At 36.8% G+C, this 21,878-nt stretch overlaps 1 protein-coding gene across 3 annotated transcripts in view; it reads right to left on the reverse strand.

Annotated features, from left to right (window-relative positions):
* Window positions 1–451: 451 nt before the first annotated feature.
* Window positions 452–21,878, reverse strand: part of NBEA (neurobeachin) — a 454,810-nt gene continuing 433,383 nt past the window's right edge. For all 3 annotated transcript variants that reach the window (XM_063305700.1, XM_063305699.1, XM_063305698.1), the window contains 8 exons: window positions 17,872–18,064; window positions 16,223–16,294; window positions 15,695–15,850; window positions 14,315–14,485; window positions 7,524–7,625; window positions 3,967–4,163; window positions 3,116–3,267; window positions 452–2,236 (listed from right to left, as the gene is read on the reverse strand). In XM_063305700.1, coding sequence (XP_063161770.1) covers window positions 2,146–2,236; window positions 3,116–3,267; window positions 3,967–4,163; window positions 7,524–7,625; window positions 14,315–14,485; window positions 15,695–15,850; window positions 16,223–16,294; window positions 17,872–18,064 — 1,134 coding nt within the window. In that variant the 3' untranslated portion in view covers window positions 452–2,145. The remainder of the gene's footprint in view (window positions 2,237–3,115; window positions 3,268–3,966; window positions 4,164–7,523; window positions 7,626–14,314; window positions 14,486–15,694; window positions 15,851–16,222; window positions 16,295–17,871; window positions 18,065–21,878) is intronic.

The raw sequence follows: 21,878 nt of genomic DNA on the forward strand, positions 1-21,878 counted from the left end.
AATACTTCCCAAATGAGTACTGTGACTTTGAGTTATAAGTTAGGCTCATAGAAAACTCTGTACCCAGGTCAGGTTATTTATGTTGCCATAAATTATCCATTTGAATCACTGATTAGCAGTGGCAATTTTTCCCTGGTTTTTTAAAGTGGAAACATAAAAGGAACCTTCCCCAGCCTGATGTTGTCTAGATGAATTGAATTACTATCATAATCTCAATAAACATGCTGATTAGGAATAATGGAAATATAGACTAATATGGCTAGAACATAAAAGATTGTGGAACATTGTGCATGTAAACCAACCCCTGAGATATGGATGAGTTGTATATCTTGAGCTAATCTTATAGGCACTGTAAATTAAGTTTTTATAATGTTTATAAATCATTATAAAGTATTTTTTTTACTACAAAAAACATTTGAGTCAGATGTTTGATAAAATGAGAAACAATTCATGAATTCTTTGCATATTTTATTTTTCTTTTTTGATTTCCAACTCACGCACATCTGGCATATTTTACATTTTTGCAATAAAACATGGTTACAATAGCTTAAGGAATTTATATAGCCAAAATATTTCACCATGATCTTGAGATGAAATGAACTTATCTTCCAGATGTTCAGTATTCTCCCAATTCTAAGCTACAAACTCAAGATATTGCTTACAGACTAATGATGAATAACTTAATCATTACATTGATTCCCCATGATTTCAGAATTTTATAAATACAAACAACAATGAAGAAGGTATTTAGTGCTAAAACTTACTAATACAAGGTGAGTAACAAATAAGAACCATGTCAATAAATAATATGTTTCTGGTGCCAAAGTGCCAGTACAAAGAATCCATTATCTTGTTTTATCTTTTTTAAATAAATGAGTGTGAGTGAGTGTAAAGTCTGAGAAAATTACATTCCTGTTACATGCCTCATAGCCCTACCGACACAATATGTACATCTATGACAATACAGTCACCAAATATACAAAGAAGAAACATGAAGTAAAGTGTATATACCCCTGGGTATGTTACTTGATTCGGAGAATGTGCGGAAAATTATCCTGATAGTCCTTGTTACAGTACTGTCAAACATGAAGTGCCTTCAAAGGAAAATGTGTGTTAAACATAGGAGTTTTAAAAATATTTAAAAGAATAACCCCAATGAAGCTAAGTTTGCTTTTAACCAAGCTTTATTCCCAAGGAATTGAAGAGAAAATCTTAATTGCTCTCTCCCTGCAATGTATAGTATGCCAAATGTGATGAATCTAGAAGTCTAGCAATCTTGCTTTGGTGGGAATCATAAAGCGCTGTAGCATAGCATCTTAACCATGCTCCTGTCTGTCTATCACATTATTAATTTTTAAGGGAAAATTATTTTATTTTTATAATGCATAACTATGGCAAACAATGGCTTCATATCCAAATGCTTCATGTAGTGAGCAAAACTTCATTTAGAAGGGGTGGCTTTAGACTGAAATATGCAGACCATGTTTCAGTGGCAATGGCAACATTGCAGCTTGCACCCCATTTCAACCTTTAAATACAAGCTGGGCCTTGGACAGCTGTTCAGTTCAACTTGTGGATATGGTTTCAAGACATCAGGCTTAAAGTACATGCAAGTTGTAACTCCACAATAAAATTAAGAAACAGTTTTTGTTTTTTATACAAGGTTTTACTTTTACAAAAGTATCCCTTTAAAGTTAAGATGTGCATCTGATGTACAAAGTATCAAATGTAGGGTTTTTTCCTTTTAATTTATCAGCTTGAAAAGAGGCTGGAAATGGGAAATGGATGCTAGGTTCACGGCCCAAACCATATAACAGCCAGACACAAGTTCCTCAGAATATTCAAAAGTCTCTTGTGATGTGTTCTTCTACCTTTTCTCAGTAAACAAAAGTATATGAAGTAATTACCAAAACATCTATTAAGTCATTATAATTTACATGATACAAGCTCGCTTCTGCAGCAGCTGGTGTTCAGTTGTGAAAAAACACACAAAATAAAATGGTTGCTGACTACAATGTACAGCTATTGCTGGGTGTAATGGAATGTACAACGGAGGTCAATGCAGATTTCTTTTTCCACCAGAGATACCTTTCAGTAGCACTTGTGCTCTCCGTTTAATCTTTGCTTTCAGTTCTTCACTCTGGTTTAGTATCTATTCTGATGCTCATAATGCCAACGATTAAAATCTATATTAAAAGCTACAATGCTACCAGACGCCATGCCGGTAATTAGAGTCCTGAAACAGAAACAGAGATCTGGCCTGTAAATATCTGAGACATTTTACTGTTCATATTAAATTACACTTAACCAGTTTGAAGGACAGTAGTCATTTGAAAATGCGGGGCAGAATGGAATACCCTGCTCTATGATGCCATTGCATATTTTTGTAAGATAACAAATGGCTGAAATTTGGGGCTTTCTTTGGAAAATGGCTGCTTCCATTTCTCCATCAGTGTTCTGCTAAAGAAGTGTGACGGACATACAGGTTGACTGGGTTAAATGTAAAAAAATCAACAATGAAAAATGATGAATGCAGGGCACCTACAAAAATAATTACATTTTCCCCAAAGAGTTCTATGGATATCCCATTTTACCCTCACAGCAACCCTAATGGCTCAATTCTGGCTCACCTCCACAGAATTGAGGCTGAAGAGGGATATGAACTCTGTAGTCCATGTCATAGGATTATTATCTAATATATTACGTTACTTCTTTCTTTGAAATACAAGTTAGTGGAAGCACAGCCAAAATGCACCATGAGAATCTTCCTAAATACAGCTACCTAATTTAACTCAAGGGTCAGGAGTGTGGTGCACACTGTCCCACCCAAAACTACCTCTCCTAAAGTAGAATAATTTTTATAAAAATGTCAGTTTATAAGTTCATAAAATCTTGTAAGATCTTTCACAAGAATATTTAAGTTTAGAAGATGTTATCTAAATTTTTGAAATGATCTTTTTGCATGTATGTGTGCTTTGGGTTGGAAATTGTTACTGACTCATGGTTTAACACCCAAATGATGCAGCTGTGCTATGCATTTAACTAAGGGAAAGATTACTAAGGAGAATTTTAAATGCACATTACACCTTTTTTTTTTTTTTAGGTTTCAGCTTACCTCTGATCATGGGATAGGTCCATTGCCCTAATGCCAGCATCACAGCCAGGATAAATGTAGAGTTGTTTGAAGTCACAAGCCTGCCATACTTCTACTACTCCGTTATCACCACCTGTAACCAGATTCTGCCCATCACTGCTCAGAAGGATAGCCTACATAAAAGCCAAAGACAGAGGCAACCATAATTATTTAAGAAATTGCTGTACAGAATACACAGTTATAATGAAAAGAGCACTTCCTTGTTTAGTACGTTTTGCTGATAGTAGTAAAGCCTAACCATAAGCTCCAAAATGCTAAATAATAAGATGGCTTTTTATTATAAGCAAAAGCAAAGAAGGTTTGCCTTGAAGTCTGCACACATTAGTTCAGCCTTTGCACTGATATATACCACTATGAACAGCTTGAGTTATGCATCCTTTTACTCTCCTTTGGCTGCTGCTGCTGGTAGATTTTGTTCCTCAGAGCCCTGTATTCATGATGGTGCTCAGATATCTCCACAGGATCCAGCATGTTAACATTATGACACACATACAAAAGGGTCATTGCTTGAGTTGTCTGGTATGAGCTGCTTTCATTATTTGGCCCCCTGACTGCCCCCCCATCAATGCCTCTGAGTATGCTGTAATTAAAGGACAACAGAGGTCAAGCTAATTAAGGTTTTAAGCATTATCAGACAATTAAGCAACAGATATCCAGGAAACATTGTGTATTATGCAATGTCTTGGTGTAGTTTTTAAGAATAATTCTAACTTGATTTGAACCTGAAAAGTTTTTTCTATAAATGTAACTTTTTTCAGGTGACACTGAACTAATGTTAATGCCTTCTATTAAAATATAAGATAAAAAATTACCCTGGTTGAATCATTAATTTCCATTTGGGCCAAAAGTTTTCCATTAATGCTGAAATTGCTGAATCTTCCTCGTTCATAATAGATGATACAGTGGCCTTCACTAGACACGGATATTAGGCGGGGATACAAACAGTTTTCTGTTCCTTCTAGCGCTCTCAGCAAATCTCCAGTAATTGTGTGTACCAGACAAGGTCCTTCTGTATATTATAAATTAATAACAGCATATTACAGAAATGGAAATTCATATAATTTCAGTCAATGATTCACAAAGGATTGGATACAGACTAAGTTAGCGTAACAGAGATTCTACTACAATTTCTGAGAAAGGTTATTCATTATTTAAGTCCTAATGATTTCAACATGAACTAAAGTGGAATCCTAACCTACCAAAGGGTTAGGATGGGGTAGAATTCCTCTCTACTGACAGAGGAAAAACTCCATGATCAAGAAGAGTACATCTGTTCTCCAGGGCACTTGCTATACCCAAGGGATTCTTTAAAGGTTTACTGTATATCTGTTCTTAGTAGAGGTTTTAGCAGCAGGAGGCCAGAACAGGGGCAAGTCAGGTTTGGATTAAAACTGATGGTGGACTTCTGCTCCATTGAGGTAATGGTTGGCCTCTATACCCACATAATTTAGAATTCCCATGGATAATTCTCCCTATTGAGTGAAGTGAAACGTAAGTTCTAATCGGCTGAAAAGACCAACTGAGGCACTTTACCCAAAAAACTCTCACTCTCAGCAAGCTGAACTAGTTGGATTTATAAAGAAGAGGAGGGTCCTTCCCTTTACTTTAACACTTATTCTAGCCCCCCTCCCTTTATAAGTGAATAGTCTTCCTTCAATTCAATATATAGATAGATAGATAGATAGATAGATAGATAGATAGATAGATAGATAGATAGATAGATAGATAGATAGATGGATGGATGGATGGATGGATGGATGGATGGATGGATGGATGGATGGATGGAGGGAGGGAGGGAGGGAGGGAGGGAGGGAGGGAGGGAGGGTTGTAATGGGCTGTGAGAATAACCCTGAGGAAGAAGAAGAGCTGCAGCCAAGGCAATGGTCAGATAAGAGAAATCTGAGCCCAAAGCAGGAATGGAATTTGAGAAAGCATCTCAGAGTGGACCCTCTCTAGTTCTCTTTAGGATAAAGGCAGGGAGGGGGGAGGCACATTCAGAGTTGCAAGATTCTGTTACTGTGACCCTATAATAAAAGTAGTTTAAAGCTTTGGTGTTAGAATCTGGTCTACCTCATAGGGCTGACAATGGTATATCTGGTCAACGTCCACCTTCAGTGTTTCCATAAGACTGTCAAGAAAGAGCTGTTTTGGAGAGTCTTTGAGACTTAACTGGAATTCATGCCAGGGTTGTTGTTGTGACTTGTTTTATTGTAATGTTGTATAGTTTATTATTTACTATTTATTGTTGGATGTTATTGCGAGTTTGTTTTAATTGTTTCTAAAATTTGAAGAGTTGATTCTGATTACATCAGTAAATAAAAAACCAGACAAATAAAGGAAGTATAAGCCATGAAAGATACAGGTGGGAGGACTATGTACTTCAGGTACTGAATGTGTCATCTTAAAGAAGTGGGGAAAAAAATTAAACAAAGAATTTCTTTGAAGCACTGTTACATCTATCTGTCCATGAAGAGGGTCTCTCATTCTTTATTTTCTAAATTTTTAAAATTATCTCCAAGAGGTCAAAGGTCTTTAATAGCTACTTTTAGTTCAGGACCCTTTTTGTTCAGTCTAGTCTTCAATAGAACCACTGAAATATATAGGAATTGAATTACTTAAGTCAATCTTATCAAAGGGAAGACTGAGTTCAGGAAGTGGAAATAAGAGAGATGTTGGGGGAAAGTGACCATGTAATTCAAAAACATAATCATACGTGCATCTTGTCTTCTAAAAAGTGGATTTTAATAAACTCAGAGCAAGGATGGGTATGATCTCATGGCAGAAGAATCCACAAGGAAAGGGTGCTCAAGAGAGGTGGGAGTTTCTTAAGAAGGAAATATTAAAGGCATAATTGCAAACAGTTCCAATAAGGATAAAAGAGTGGAGGACAATAAAAGAAGCCAGTGCGATTGCAGAAAAAGTTTATTTAAGATCTGAAAATGGAAAAGGACACGTATAATTTTTATCTGTAATTTATTGTTTATCTGTAATTGTATTTTTAGATATTGTATTTTTAGATATTGTAATTGAATTATATATTTATTGTTTTATTGATTATTTTGTTGTAAACTGCCCAGAGTCCCTCTGGTGGGAGGAGATGGGCGGTGACAAATTTGATAAATAATAAATAATAATAAGCAATGAAGTGGTCAGAAAGGAAGAGTTCAGAGAGGTAGGCTGGAAACGTAGAAGAACCGGTGTCAGGAAAGTTAAATCTCAGAAAGATTGAAATCCCTAATATTCAGTGCAGGCAGTGCATTCAGGAAACATGGAAGTTTTTTTCAAATAATTTCAAAGCCAGGTCCAGGATTCTGCACCATTCAGCAACTTCGGCAGTATTAATTATCTATAGATTTGAATTCTGGTAGCAATGCTTATGCTGCTTTTTTGCCGGAGGTGGCCTGGGCTAATTCAATTGTTGATATTAGCTGTTGCAGTTAAAGGTAGTACTCATCTAGTGACTGCCTTGGAGAACAACTGTTCATGGTTACAAAATGATGAAAAAGTAACTTTGCAACTAATGTTTACCACCTTCATAGTGTCTCTCTCTCAGTCACATGTTCACCATAACAGTCAGTACACATTGTCCTGTGCCTGACCTGTTTCTTTCCCCCCCCCGCTTTGCAGAGCAGAGAACTTAATTAAATAAGCTCTCTCTTCCAGAGCTGCTTTTCATCGCAGAGCAGCATCCCTAAAAAGTGCTAACCGCAAGTTAACAAGCTCAGCTCTGTAACCTTAATTAGTTCATTAGAAGCCTTCCACTGCAGGCAGCTGCTACCTGAAATTGACAAGATCCTAATCAGTTCCATACTAAAAGCCTTTGTTTGCCTCCTGCTTGGCTGGTGGCTTGCAGCTGCTAGTGCACTATGCAAACAGCTGATGCTAGCGCATTCCTTTCAATGTGTATTCCCCATTGTGTGCCTGCTTATTCTCTTGTAGTCCCTTTCTCTCCAATGAATGTAAACACAGACATCAGTTCCCTTCTTGCTAATTATTCCAGTGCTGGGGTGAGCATTCCAAAGGACAGGTGAGTGGGGAAAAAGGGCTATAAGATTTACCCTTTTACCCAGCTTCCTCATGAATCAAGTTCTGGAAACCTTCCCCACCATTTGGGCTCACCCATTGGTTTGGGGTGGTATCCTTTTGATGCTGCAAAAAAAAAGGAAAGCTGAAGTAAAATCGTTAGCACACTCACAGTCACGTAATTTTCCACTTAGTGACTGCTTCACTTAACGACCGAGTTGCTAGTCCTAATTGCCCAATTGCGGTCACTAAATTAGGACTACCTGTAGGTTAATGATGGTGTGAAGAAATAATATTTATTTTGAGGCAAGAAGTTTTAAACTAAAAATGACCTTTAGCAACTGACCTTTAGCACCACTTATGACAAGTCCCAGCTCAGCACATACTGATACGCAGACAACTTCATGATCATGACCAGTTAGAACCGCTCTGGGAGCAGGATAGTCACCTAAAAAAAAGAAAAAAACACATAAATTGGCTTGAGCTTTATTCGGGAGCATTTCTGCTTGTATCTTGTGAAGGACTCTGTTTTAGAATCTCTAGTGTATGGAATTTCTTGATTCATATATTGTATTTCTTCATGAAACACTAAATATAATGTCTATACTAGTCATAATAATTTAATATATATTTAGATAATTCATCTGGGTTTAGAAATATAACCTTTGCTGTTGTTTTCATTTGAACAAAATGTTATTTATTAGGCTGTGTAATGCTTTGGATTTGATATTTATAATTTCAACTTTTAAGTCTGCCCACTTGTAAAAGACTCTGAGTAGTTAACAAGAGTTAAAATGGTATAACAATTTAAAACAAGAAACGATGCTTCAGTGTAAAAATATACTATCTCTCTGCAACTCTTGTCCTGTGATTTTTCTTGGGTTTCCACTCTTGCTTCCCACAGACATTTACATTCCGAAATACCTTTTTTGAATTAAGTGCTGCATAGCCCTAATTATTTAGATTTCAGTGCATATGCTGGCTAGGAAACAGCCAGCCATCATGCAAATGCGTCTGGGAGACATCTGGTTGGGGAAGACAGAATACCTATAAAATATGGGATATACCTGTTTGAATTGAAATAGAAAAGCTGAATAATATTAGAGGTGGTTTCTCTGCTTTGAAAGATGTTTACATAAGTAACAGGTGCATTATATTGTGAAAAGTAAACAGAAAAAGAGCTAATCCAGTGATATATCTTTCTATGCTTCTGGGTGGGATGTTTAGATATCAATAGTTATTTATTTATACTCCATATTTTGTAAATTTGTCTGTACTGAAGGAATGTAGGAGATGGAGGTATCAAATAAAAATTATCTAAACAAGTGATTTAATCCTCTAAATGATTTTTGTATCCTTTCACAACTGCAGCTGCAATGTACAGCCACAATTTTAAAAACATGTTGCTTTCTGCACTGAATGAAACATTAGATTAGAAATAGGCAACTTTTCCAGGATCAAGGGCTGAATAGGAAATGTAACAGGAAGTGAAGGGGTTTGGCTACATTTCTGAAGAAAGCTAAACTATAGCTGGCAGAGGGCTTGAACTTATTTTACAATATTCTCATTTTGAAATTGCTGCTCTCAAGTGTGAATTATCTGACTTAGCTCTTAAAAAACCTTGAGTTTTTCATGACAGTTGAAAAGAAAGCAAAGAAAAGGAAAAGGAACTATTACCTACATTACGCATAATTCTGGAGTATTAAGCTTAATACACTCAACTGTAGGTTATCTATAATTAAAGTGAATCTGTACTGTGTTCTACTTTATTTGGTATTGTCTCTGAAAGTCCTAACTGTAATATACTTAGAATCAATTGTGGCTTGGCAGTAACAGTTACTATCACTTCACTCTTTCAAGCAAATGAAAGAAAATAACATTTTAATCAGTGTTATATTATTAGAGCAAACCTGCTAAATGGGAAAGAGAATTTCACATACCACATTTCGCTGAAAAAACAAAGGAATGTCAGGGACTGTAGCAATCATTCAAAATCTAACAAAATTCTTTCACCTTAATAGCACTACTGATAGATACAGTGAAAGATTAAAGGCTAAGATACTAAGGGAACTGCAGGTGAAACTTGACTGCTGTGAATTGAAACACTGTCATTGTGAACTCACAGTAATTTCCCCAACATTGTACTTCTGTATCTGCGTTGTTGAATCACTTTAGGGCAAAATGGTAAAATCTACAAGCCTGAGCTACCTCAGTGTAGTAAGCTAGCTTTTGTTTCCCACAAAAGCTAGCAATTAATAATATAGAAGATATTGAATGAAAGAGAAATAATAATCTAACCATTTAGTTGTATGGTTCCACATTTCCTTACAAATTAATATTTCATGTGAATTAGAAACATTTTTTATTTTCCTTTCTGGTAGTGACACACACTATCATCAGTGCAATAAAGGTTAATAATTTGAAAAGTGGAAGACATCAAAGCATCTAATCTTTGGCAGAATTGCTTTCCTACCCAAAGAGGAATAAGAATATTGTGAAACAGGCATCAATAAAATATACTGAATATCAAATCCCAAAGGGCAGTTTCCTGGAAATGTTATTTTTACTTTTTCTCCACAAGAAGGCTACCTGTGGTAAGGTCCTAACCAGGCCAACCAAAGAGCATTGATGGACTGTATATAGCCAACAGTGAATAATTATAGAATTATATTTATATTTATATATGTATGTATGTATGTGTGTGTGTATATATATATATATATATATACACATATACACACACACACACACACATATATATATATACATACATATATACATACATACATACACATACATATACGTATATATCTCTGTGTGTATGTGTGTGTGAATAATCCCAAATAATTATATCCCAAATTATATATAATTATAAGTTAATTAATTAATTACATATATATAATTATAAGTGAATAATTATATCCCAAATAGTGGACAAAGCATCTTTAAAGGCATGGAGACAAAGCCACAGGAAACAGTAGTTTGTGTGTTTTTTGCTTCTTCCTACTGCTTGGCTGATGCCAATTTGCTGGTACTGTATAACGTATTGCCATATCTTCCACACATGGAGGGAATTCTTTGCACTCTACTTCCACAGTAACACTGTCTACTACAACTTCTTTAGAGATTCTTTCCTACTCTCATTCTGAGCATTGAAACTGGAAGAACATGCATCCACATACATATCCATCATGCTCCCTTTTGGTATAAGCAGCATTATAGAAAACACAGAAAGAGACAGAAAGAGTACGACCTAGTGAGCAAAGAGACTGGAGACAGGAGATAAGAGAAAGAAAGGGAAAACAAGAAACCACCTACATCCAATTCACCCTAATGCCTTCTACTTCTTAATGCATAATTTTCATCCTTACTTTCATCGTATCATACACCAATTCATACATTGCCTACTGTTCTTCAAATGTTCCACCTCTATCTTTCTGAAGTTCTTACTAACTTGTTTCGTAATTCAGTCCTTATTCTCTATCATCATCTCCATTTTCAGTCATTCCTGAGTCCCTAAAGCAGTATTCTTCAACCTTGGCAACTTTAAGATGTGTGGACTTCAACTCCCAGAATTTCCCAGCCAGCATGGCATTTTGTTTGCACCTTCCACTTACAAAATAATTCAACCCCCCCAAAAAATCAGAGATTCATTCAGAATGTTACACGCTTTATTTCATGCCTGTCTTTCTATTCTTATACTGCCCATCTCCAAGACTTCAGGGAATTCCCTCCAAACGGATCCCTGGTTCTTTCATTATCACCATTAATTGGAGAATATCATGCAAATAATAAATTCATGATTTCATATGCACCTCAAACAGTCTAGATGACATTACTTCATACTTTCTGATATATTCATAATTAAGCCTGTACTACCTGCATGAATTCATCAACACTGCTCTACAAGACCAGACCCCTTTAACTGACCATGATTATGTTTTTCTTCTTTCTTTTGGCCTCACATATACACAAAGAGCAATCAAAACTCAGTTTTATCGCAAGCATGCTTATACTATTTTATGCAAGCTGGGACCTCCTATTGAAGTCTGTCTTGTAATACAACATACTATTGCCCACATCATCAACTAGGAGGCAGATATAAGCTGGAAGGATTCTTTTGAAATAAAATCTAGCAAGGGGTGCTGGGAATACTGTTTTGTTTCTGGTTATAAGCATTAATTTGTTTATTGCTAGAAACCATTGTGTCAACTAGGTTTACACCTGCTTGGGTTCTGATAGCCCCTTAGACTCTCAAACATCTTTATGATGTTCCTTATATCCCCATGCTTGTCTAGCAGTTATAGGCTCATACATGTATGTTTCACAGACATAGCACTCTTTCCTTGCCACATTATTCTGAAAAGATTCAAATCATATACACTCTACAAGCTCCAAGGAGAGATTGGATACAAGCATGTAATACAGTAAAATAGTCAAAGTGATACCCAATCTTTATATTTGTAGGTAGAAACAAGAACTACAACTAACTTCAAATAAAGTGGACATATCTACGTGGAAGTAGTTGAGAAGCTTGATAACAAATACAGACATTAACAGTTGTAACTGCAAGAATTGCTTCCCCTGGGTATCTCTAGTTTTGGGGAAATATAATTCTGCATTCTTACTGGCATCTAAACAATCAGTATTTCATTTTTGGCCAATGCAATTTTAATATGAAACAAAGGATTTGATGTTCAAAGCCCATAGTATACTCTTCTCTCTAAGGTTTTATAATTTGCCATTTAAAGAAGTAATATGTACACATACAGTTAATATTTTAATTATCTCCTCCCAATTAATTTAAAGAGTCTTTTATATCTGAAATATTTACATGCAAATGACTCAAAATGCCTTCAGAAGTATTATTCATAAAATCAATGCTACTCTCTCCCTGGAATTCTTTATAGAGATATTTAGTAAGTTTAGTGTACAGGCAGTTTACCACACTCATTTATTGGAGTACTGAACATTCCCTTTAAGTATATGTAAAATGTGTCAAGTGAGACAAAATGCACTTTAGTGCCTTTAAGGGCTATTTACTATAATTGGTCCACAAACTGAGGTTTGGGCCAGTTGACACGATGTGCTCATATAGTGTTCAATGCAAACATGGCCAGGAAAAGCAACTCACACCTCTGGCAACTTGCTGCTATGTAATGAGAAATGTCAAGTCCCAAGATCAATGAAATTTCAGACCCTGGGGACATGACAGGAATAGCATTGATTGTTTTAAAGAAACCAGTCAAAGGCTGAATGCAATATATTGCACAGATAGACTCAGGAGGATAAGCAGCCAAGTCCACTATACCTACACGACAAAAAATTCAATCATGTCTTAACACAAGCTGCTGGCTCCATTCGCCTCATTTTCTGCAGTGAACTGGTTCCAATTAAAGTGTGCAAATTAATTTTTATCACTTCTGAATTAGTTTCTGGATTTGTATCCTTTTGAGGAAAAAAAATCCTTCCTTCCTTCCCTCCCTCCCTCCCTTATTCTCTTTCATTCATTTGTTCCAAGAGTCACATTTTCCACCCAATCCTAATTAGAAAGAAGGAACTAAAACTACCTAAAATGTACTAATGAAAAAAACAGAAAGTAGCCAGTTTTATGAGCTGAGTTGCAGAAGAAACTATGTAAACCTATGCACAACCAAGACAGGATTGTTTAAGTTAAATAACTGATGTAATTAAAAAACTTTCTCCAACTCTAAATCCAGAATATCAACATTTTATGCATCCCAGTTTCTAAACTCACAGAACCTTCTATATGTCTCCATTTGATCAACTTCAAGGCTGAACTCTGTATATTAGATAAAACTGAAAGGACCAACACAGGGACGCCAGTGAAAATTTGAGCAGCTCCCTTCAGATGCAGTAACAAGCAGGAGAGCTGACAAATTTTTAAAATGAATTATTTATTTAGAATAAATTTGTTAAATGTCATTTTAACAATAAATAAATATACTTTTCAGCCGTAAATTTGGAAGTATTAAAAATAGATTAGATAGAATTTATTGATTTTGGTCAGTGACCAGCATACAACGAAAAGAAAGGAAAAAGTACAATATATCAAGTGTACCTAATGGTGTGAGGCAATATTAGAAGGCTGATAGGAGATGAGTATATTAAAGTACTTATATGTGTGCATTTAGGTATAAAAACTAGCAAGGGCCACATCAGTAATGCTTTTCAGCTTACTTAGTCATTTTATTAATAAGAAACACCAGAGAGTGATTAAGTGTGTGAGAGCATGTGTATATGCATATGAATATAACATATCAGATGTATGATTAGTGGTGTTGATGGAAAAAAAAAATAAAGAGATCCTGCTCTATATGATTTTCTGAAACAACTGAAGTTCCTTTTGATAATTGGATGCACTGAAGCTGAAATTGATAATTAACTATCTTTCAGCTTAAAGGATCATTAGAAAGTCAAACACCTAACCCACATAATTACCATAACCTGACATTTTTCTCTTGAGTTCCTTATCTCCTTATGTTCTGTAATATATAATATCTTATCTACATCTCCAGATGACAGCTTTTGCGAAACTAATCCTGTTCTGAAAAATATTGTCCACATCTTCCTAGAGATTCATTTTAAAGATGTTAACTAATTGGATTTAACTTACCCTATACCCCTCACTTTCATTTTCCATACAAGATAAGCCCTAATCTCCTGGCAGTAAAGTACAAGAAGTACAGATATTATAAAAAATATTCCTTCCTATAACTTTTGGTAGAAAACTATTCTTCCAGTAAATTAGGAAACCCATGAATGATGAACAGCCTCTAATGGCAAAATAAGTGGAGAAACCTTGTGAGCAATCATCCATAAGTCAGTAATGGTGGTACCAGAAGGCTACAGGGAATCATTTGGCACTTCATAAAGCAGCCACCCACTTTGCAGGCATTTGGCAGGGCAAATGAAGACCATCATACTGTATATTCAGTACATCTCTGGTATTTGCAAGTGAACTGCTGAGGTCTTAGCAACTAAAGCAGCTGCTGCCTTCCTGGAGAAAAAATGGAATGAGGGCCCATGAGGGAGAAGATGGATAGTCTGTACTGTCATAATTGAAAATATAAAGGATAAACATTACATAGATAGATAAAAATGGTAATAACTTACTGCTATTTGGATTGTCACCAATGATATGATGTCGGCCACTCCAATACCACAACAGCAAAGTAGCATCACGAGAGCCAGAGACTATGTAGCAGTCCCCACCGATATAAGACTCTGATCGGGCAAGACAAGTGACTACATCCCAATGGCCAAATACAATCTGTGTTAGTTTGCCTACAACAAAGAGAGGTTGCTTGACTGATCTTTTTTCCCCATGATGCAGTGCGTCGTGAATACAAATGGCAGCCAGCAAACAAATTTAAAGACAAAGCACAAATAAAAGACATTTTCAACAATGGACTATAAAACAGGTATCAGTGACTATCTTCAGGCAGCAAGGGATAAGGTATTCTGTATGAACATGTTGTATGCAGGCTGTACCAAGTATCGGACTGGACAAAGGCATAACATTTCCTCTCATTGAATCTAATCACCCTGCAGGTCTGTTACTACCTCTTTTTGATGTATGAGATGGCATTTCAGACAATAGATACCATGTAATTTGTATTAAATGGACTGCAGCTTTAACATGTATGAATGTAAAAAAAGCTGATCCCTCTAGAGTTCTCACCCTGTATCCTACAGGCTGAAGAGGCTTCTTTGTTCCCAGGTGTCAAAGTGATATAACATTGACTTGTTGTTCATCAGAGAAACATAGAAAACTGTCTACTCCTGAATGGTAATGGCTCTCCAGAGTCTCAAGCAGATATCTTGCCTCTCACCTACAAGTGATCATTCTTCACTGGAAATGCTAGGAACTGAACCTGTGACCTTCTCTATGCAAAGTATTTGTTGTATGATTGGAGTTACAATTTCTCACCCTCCTGATCTCCTCCTGTCACAAAACCATCAGAGCCAGGCCAGATGCTGAATTGCAAGCCTCTCTGAGAATTCTCATTGCAGCTGCTGCCCCTGGGATTCTGAATGATTTAAAACCTCTTGAAAATTTAACTAATTTTGGAGGGAATGGGGATTTGAATGGTAAGAGAATCTGCCACTAATAAATAACAGATTCATCCTACCCTGAAGGAAAAAAAAAATTCAATTCCTCCCTCACAAGAACATCCTAAATGAGTATTCTCGCAAAAGATATTGTAAGATTCCATCTGAGGACCCTGAAATCTTGTTAAGACTTCATTCTTACCTAAGACTGGATGATAGCTGAGAGCAAACATCTCCAAAATCTGAGATTTCAAACATTGTTTTTAAATTAGCTCCTGGGATTTGTAAAGTCGCTAACTGTTATTTCAATTCCTTCTCTGATATGAAAAAAAACAAGCATTTTCTGTTCTACTTTATTTAATTTTTAAACAACATTTCTCTATTTTGACATACTGTGAATGATATAAGAAAATGAATTAAAATTCCATGTGAAAATTCCACCTGTTTCTGTTGAATAAACTCGAAAGCTCTTGTCCCAGAAACCACAGATAAGAATGTAGCGATTATCTGCTGTGACCACGAAACAATGAGCATTGATTTGAATGCTTTGATCCACAAGGTCTGTGATCTGCCGTTTATTCACACCAGAGTTATTGGCTGTGTGGAATAGGAAAAAAGCAAATTCTTTCAGTGACTTTATATCATGCAAATAAACTTATCACTGAACTTTGGATGTGAGTGAGCATGCTAATTCAGGCATCATAGTAGAATAATATACCTTCAATCCCATATGTCAAGTCTCAAAATAAGAGCCAAAGTTTTTCTCATGCATGCTGCTTGCAAGCAATTGTTTGGTTTTGATTCCTTTTGATTCCTCTTAACTACAGTTTTTCACAGTGTACAATTAGAGTGGGCTGTAGATATTTTTCTCTACTTTTAAATCTTCTAATTCATGAAAAAATAATATACTAAATTATTGTTGAAACTATTTCTTAATTATTTATTTATTTTCCATCTAACATAACATACCAATCAATGGATCCATTTCAATAGGAAGGTGATGAGCTTGATCTAGAGAATATCCTGGTGCTCCCCTGAGACCTAAGGAATATTAAAAAAGGTCAATAATGGCTATACAAAATTAGGTTTGTACTATGGGATTCCTAATATTTTCCTCTTTCCTGTTTTTGACATTGCAAAACGACAAAGAATTTTTTGAAAGACTGGACTTTTTGTTGAAAGAATAAAATATCGAATTGACAATTTTGGGATTAAAAAGGGACAAAGAGGATGGGGAAAACATTAAGATCTTTCTTAATCGATAAAAAGAAGGGTGGAAGGCATAATTGTATTTTTTTTCATTCCCTTCCTTTTTCTCTTTTTCTTATTTTCTTTTGGGGGGGGTTGTTTTGTATACTTTTACTGTATTGAAATATATATGTGTGTGTGTGTGTGAGAGAGAGGGAATGACAGAGTGCTGGAAAACATTCTGGTACTGTACATTAGTGGGATGTAGTTTTCCATTCATCTGGACCTTAAAAGTTGCAAGTCTTCACAGCCTAATCAAAAACAACTCCTGGGCTCTCTAACCCAGGCATGTTCTGATAAGAGGAAAAGTGGGCTGGTGAACTGGCATATCAGTTCTGCTATGTTCAAGTGATGAGGTTTGACACTTCTCATAGTAAACTTTTTGTTTTCACCTATCAGAATTATAGTTTAATACAAATTTCCAACAGGGTATCAAAGGGATAAGTGGTAGGCCCAAAGTAAGATCTACATGAGGGCATTTGTTTCAGGCACAGAAGCTTGGTTCCCTTTCCCATTTTGCTGTATATCTCTTTATTTCCACTCATCTCTTCTGTGTGCATATTCCTAAACCGATGTTCTCAATTTCTTTTTCTCAATTTCCCATTAATTTCCTCTGTTTATTGCGGTTTGTTTCATAAAAAGTTTTCATTTGTGTCTGAATGAAATTAGATGGAAACTAATTGGTCTGTTTATTGGTACCATTTTTTTTTCTGCATTAAATAGGATGTGTGTATCTAATGTGTAGATATCAGGAATGAATTGTATAAAAGAAGTGATTGTAGCTGAACCCTCCCTATGCTCCAGTAACTTCCAGTGCTTTTCCCCTGCCCTGGTTCGAATATGGGGAATGCACCAGGGAGGGAAGCAAAATGCCTGAAGCAACAGTGCCAAAGTTAGAAATCCTCTCTCTAGATGTTTTAGCCTCTCTCTAGATGTTTTAAAACAAAAACAAAAACAAACCCTCTCTCTCACCCATGCTGCATACTTTAATGCATTAAAAAACCAACTTGGTGAGCATAGTATATTTAGCTTGGCCCTAGAAATGCACTGTTATTCACATGCGATCCAGTGGAATAACTGTTACTATTATTTAAATTGGGAGGATATAAACTAGCATTCAAAACAATGCCAGACTGGTTATTTAGGGGTGTGTGTGTGTGTGTGTGTGTATGGGTAACTTTTTGAGGTGGCAACTAATTCCCCAGTGTTATCTTTAGAGGTGGATTAAGTTATAGGAAGCATTTTTAAAAATCCTCCTTGGGTTTGCATATACTATTTACATTTATTTGTGTCACGAAGCTTAATACAAACCCAACCCAAACTATTTGTGAAATACAAACTCAGCACAAAATCCATCTTGAAACACATACCTACTGTATTGTGCCATCTATTCACCGCAAAAAGCCGGCTACAAGTCACAGTTACCACGGCAGGAATTGTAAGGTGGGGGAGTGTATTGGCTGCCACGTGTGTGACAGGAGAATTTGATGGAAATTTGAGCACCATTATAACATCTTGCTGCATCTGATCTTTAAACATAAGTGGACTCTGTGGAAGGAAACACTGTTGAGTAGAAAGGGGAAGAGAACAGAAGAAAACAGAAAGAATAACATAATTAGTGAGAAGGTCTGAAGGGAAAATAAGGTTAAGAGAGTCAGGAAGTACTTACACAATCAGGGGAAAAATTGTTTTTTGTACAGCTACTGCTACAGACACAAGACAGCAAAACTAGAGAAGTAGTTACTACAGCAAATACAGAAAAGTCACAGCAAATGTCCATTAAGTTATCATTAGAGGGCATGTAATGATACAGTCAGCATTAACAGATAGAAAATCTCACTAAAATGCTTACGGTTGTTTATACAGTAAAGATGTCAAACGGAAGCAGTAGTTTAGTCATTCATTAGGCTTGCATAATACACAAGCTGAAGAAACAGAAACTGGAGGAATTAGCTTAGGAGCTCTATCAAAGCCAACAACAAAACTAAATGTATTGGCATTAACAGAAAGAAGTAGCTGAAAATGGCAACACCATGGAAAACACCCTCCTTAATAAAATGTATTACTGTTATCTAATGTTATGCTGGTGATTTTTAGTGATGCGGAACAGAGTGGGGAAGTACTCAGTGTACTGTAACCTAAAAAGTAATCTAGTCATGCAGCAGTTGTCATTCTACAATGCTTGAGTGAACAGGCGTGTCTTCAGCTGTTGTCTAGTAGAAGACAGCAAAGGGGCAGGCAACCTCCCTAAAGGAGGAGACACCAGCCCTGAAAAGGTCCTACCACTGGTCACAACACTGTGAGCCAAACCCATCAGTAGAACTATAAGCTGGGAAGTCCCAACTGATTTTAGGGCACATGTTGGAAGACACTGAGAGATGTTAGGGGTTAATAGGCTAAATGTCATGCCCTGTATCACAGGACACAATAAAGGAAAAAGGAATCACACAGAACTCAAATAGCAGTTTTAATGAAAGAATCAGGGGTAAGGAACAGAACCTAGGAAACTACGTCCCCCTGTTATTAATGGATTCATTAAAGTGGACTCTTTGAAGGGTTTGAATATGCTATTCCTTGGCTCTGTAAAACCTGGACTGAGCTGCCACTTCTGCATTTAAAGCTACCACTGAACTCTTCTCTCATCAATTGTAGAGTTCTTCCCATTACACAAGAAGAACAGAGGCAGATGAAAAGCAGTGGACCCGTCCTCCCATGTTTCTACGGACGCCCCAAGATACACAAGCTGGGCATACCACTTCGGCCTATTGTATCATTACCAGGGACTCCCACATATAACATAGCTTAAGAGCTTACAAAGAAACTCAGACACCTCACAGAGGGGAGTGAACATTCGATCAACTCCCCACTAAAGTGCCTCCAGAAAATCAAAAACATAAAAATAGAAGAAGATGAGATCATGGTATCATTCGACGTTACAGCTCTCTTCACATCCATAGACCCGGCACTAGCGAAAGAATCTATGGCTGCAGTTCTGCAAAACACACCTGACCTAGCCAAATACACCAAAATAGAAATACCCAGGATAATGGACCTCATCAACCGCTGGCTTATAACCTACTTTCAGTTTGATGGAGAAATATACCAACAGATCAAAGGAACACCTATGGGATCACTGATTTCAGGACTTATAGCAGAGACCATAATGCAGCGTCTGGAAAGGATAGCACTCCCACACATACAACCCAAAGTATGGATCCAGTGTGTAGATGATACTTTTGTCATAACACAAAAGAAACAACTGGAAGAAACCCATCAATAACATCTTTAATGAATAAAATTCACAAGGGAGGAAGTAAACAACAACTCACTACCATTCCTGGACATCCTCATCAGTAGAGAAAATGATGGTAAGTTAGAAACACAAGTCTACAGGAAAGCTACCCACACCAACCAAGTGCTCCACTACCAAAGTAACAATCCAACCTCCCACAAGAGAAGCTGTGTAAGAACATTATTCAGACGAGCACTTACACACTGCAGCAACCCAGAACACCAGGAAAAAGAAAAAGAACATCTGCACAGCATCTTCCAACAAAATGGATACCCGCTCAACTTTATCAAAAAGTGCCTCACCACCCAACCCACTACAACCCAACCAATGGAAACTATGAAAAGGATAACACTGCCATACATCAGAAACATCTCAGAAATCACCAACAGACTGTTACAACCACATGGCATCACCATAGCACGTAAATCAACTACAACTCTTCAAAACAGATTAAGCAACCCAAAAGACCCAATAGCCCAAGAAGAAAAAACAGGAGTTATTTACAACATACAATGCAAAGACTGTAACAACCACTAAGTAGGACAGACAGGCAGAAGACTAGCAGAGCGCATCCACGAACACCAACTAGCAGTCAGAAGACACGATGAGAACTCCTTAATCTCACAACACATGGACAGACTCGACCATAGTTTCAACTGGGAAACAGTGGGCGTCCTAAACCAAGCCAAATCCAAAAACGCCAGAGAATTCCTGGAAGCCTGGCACTTAGACAAAGCAGCCATCAACAGACACATAGAGGTAAACAACATTTACATACCATTCAAAAGAGACAATAGAACAGCCAAAAGACCAGTAAACTTCCTTGCCAGCAATCAACACACAGATATGCAAAAATCAACACTAGAATTAACACCAGATGAGCCATCAAACAGCACAATACACCCTAATCAAGGAACGATTAACTCAGGCAATCAACCAAGCAGCAAACAATAGCCCAATCAAAGAACTCCCAAGGAGAGAACAACACCCCTACCAACACAAGCAGGGCAAGCCACAATATATAAACTGAGAGCAAGGCCCACTCCCTCTTTGCACTGAAGATGTTGCCTAGTCTGGCAATGAAACGTCTGCAAGAAAACAACAAGGACTCCCATTTCTTTCTCATAACAGTCTCTTATGCTACTGACAACACCTTAAACTGAGCCTGGTAGCTCTTAGCACCCATTGCAGTACTTCAGGGTTGGTATCATGTGGTCCCATTTAACCACTCCACTTAACAATCAGGCAGTTGTATTGTACATCACTGATAACTTCTGAATAATCTTCCCCTACATCACTGATCTGAATTACAGTAATCCAACTGTAATGTTTTGACTACATGTATTACTGAAGTAGGGCTATCCCAATCCAGGCACAGTTTCAGCTAATGCCCTAGCATAGCTGAAGCTGGGTCCTCTTTGCCATCAGTTTTCCCAGTAATAGACTAGAATCAAGAACAGTCCTGAAGCAGTAGAATTGTTCCATTGAAGGAAGTGCTAATACATTATCAACCCTACAAGGCAGACCAGACCAAGAAACAAACACCACATTGGCTTAAAACTGCTTTATTAAAATGGCTATATTAACAAAATCTTGCAAATTGAATGTGCTTCCCCTCTTCCTTCTTTAATCTTGTTGAGAATTAGGGGGTGCCTTTCTGAGATATTTTCATAAATTTCTCTTTGTATGGGCTCAAGCCACATTTATCTGTTTGTTGCATTGGTAATGAATCTTCCCTCTCTCCATCAAGGTCATCCTCTACAGTTTCTACACACATCCTGAACTGTGTACATTCCTAATTCCCAGAACTGAGAACCTCTAATCCACAGAATCTCCATCATACCATGAAAAATCTTTTATTTGTTGGACCTCATCCGGTCCATCACTGCATACAGACAACTGTCAAACACCTCAGCAACACCGCCTGATTCAATTGGAAAGAAAGTGCTCAATATAATCAGAATGATGATGAGATCATATTTCACACATACGGACTAAAATAATTTCTAGAACATTCAATGTGTAAGAATATTTTGCGTATTGTAATTTTGCTATCCCTTAAGGTTTTAAGCATTTTCTTTGCCA

Source organism: Candoia aspera, chromosome 5 (assembly GCF_035149785.1).
Source record: "Candoia aspera isolate rCanAsp1 chromosome 5, rCanAsp1.hap2, whole genome shotgun sequence".
Classification (NCBI taxonomy): domain Eukaryota; kingdom Metazoa; phylum Chordata; class Lepidosauria; order Squamata; family Boidae; genus Candoia; species Candoia aspera.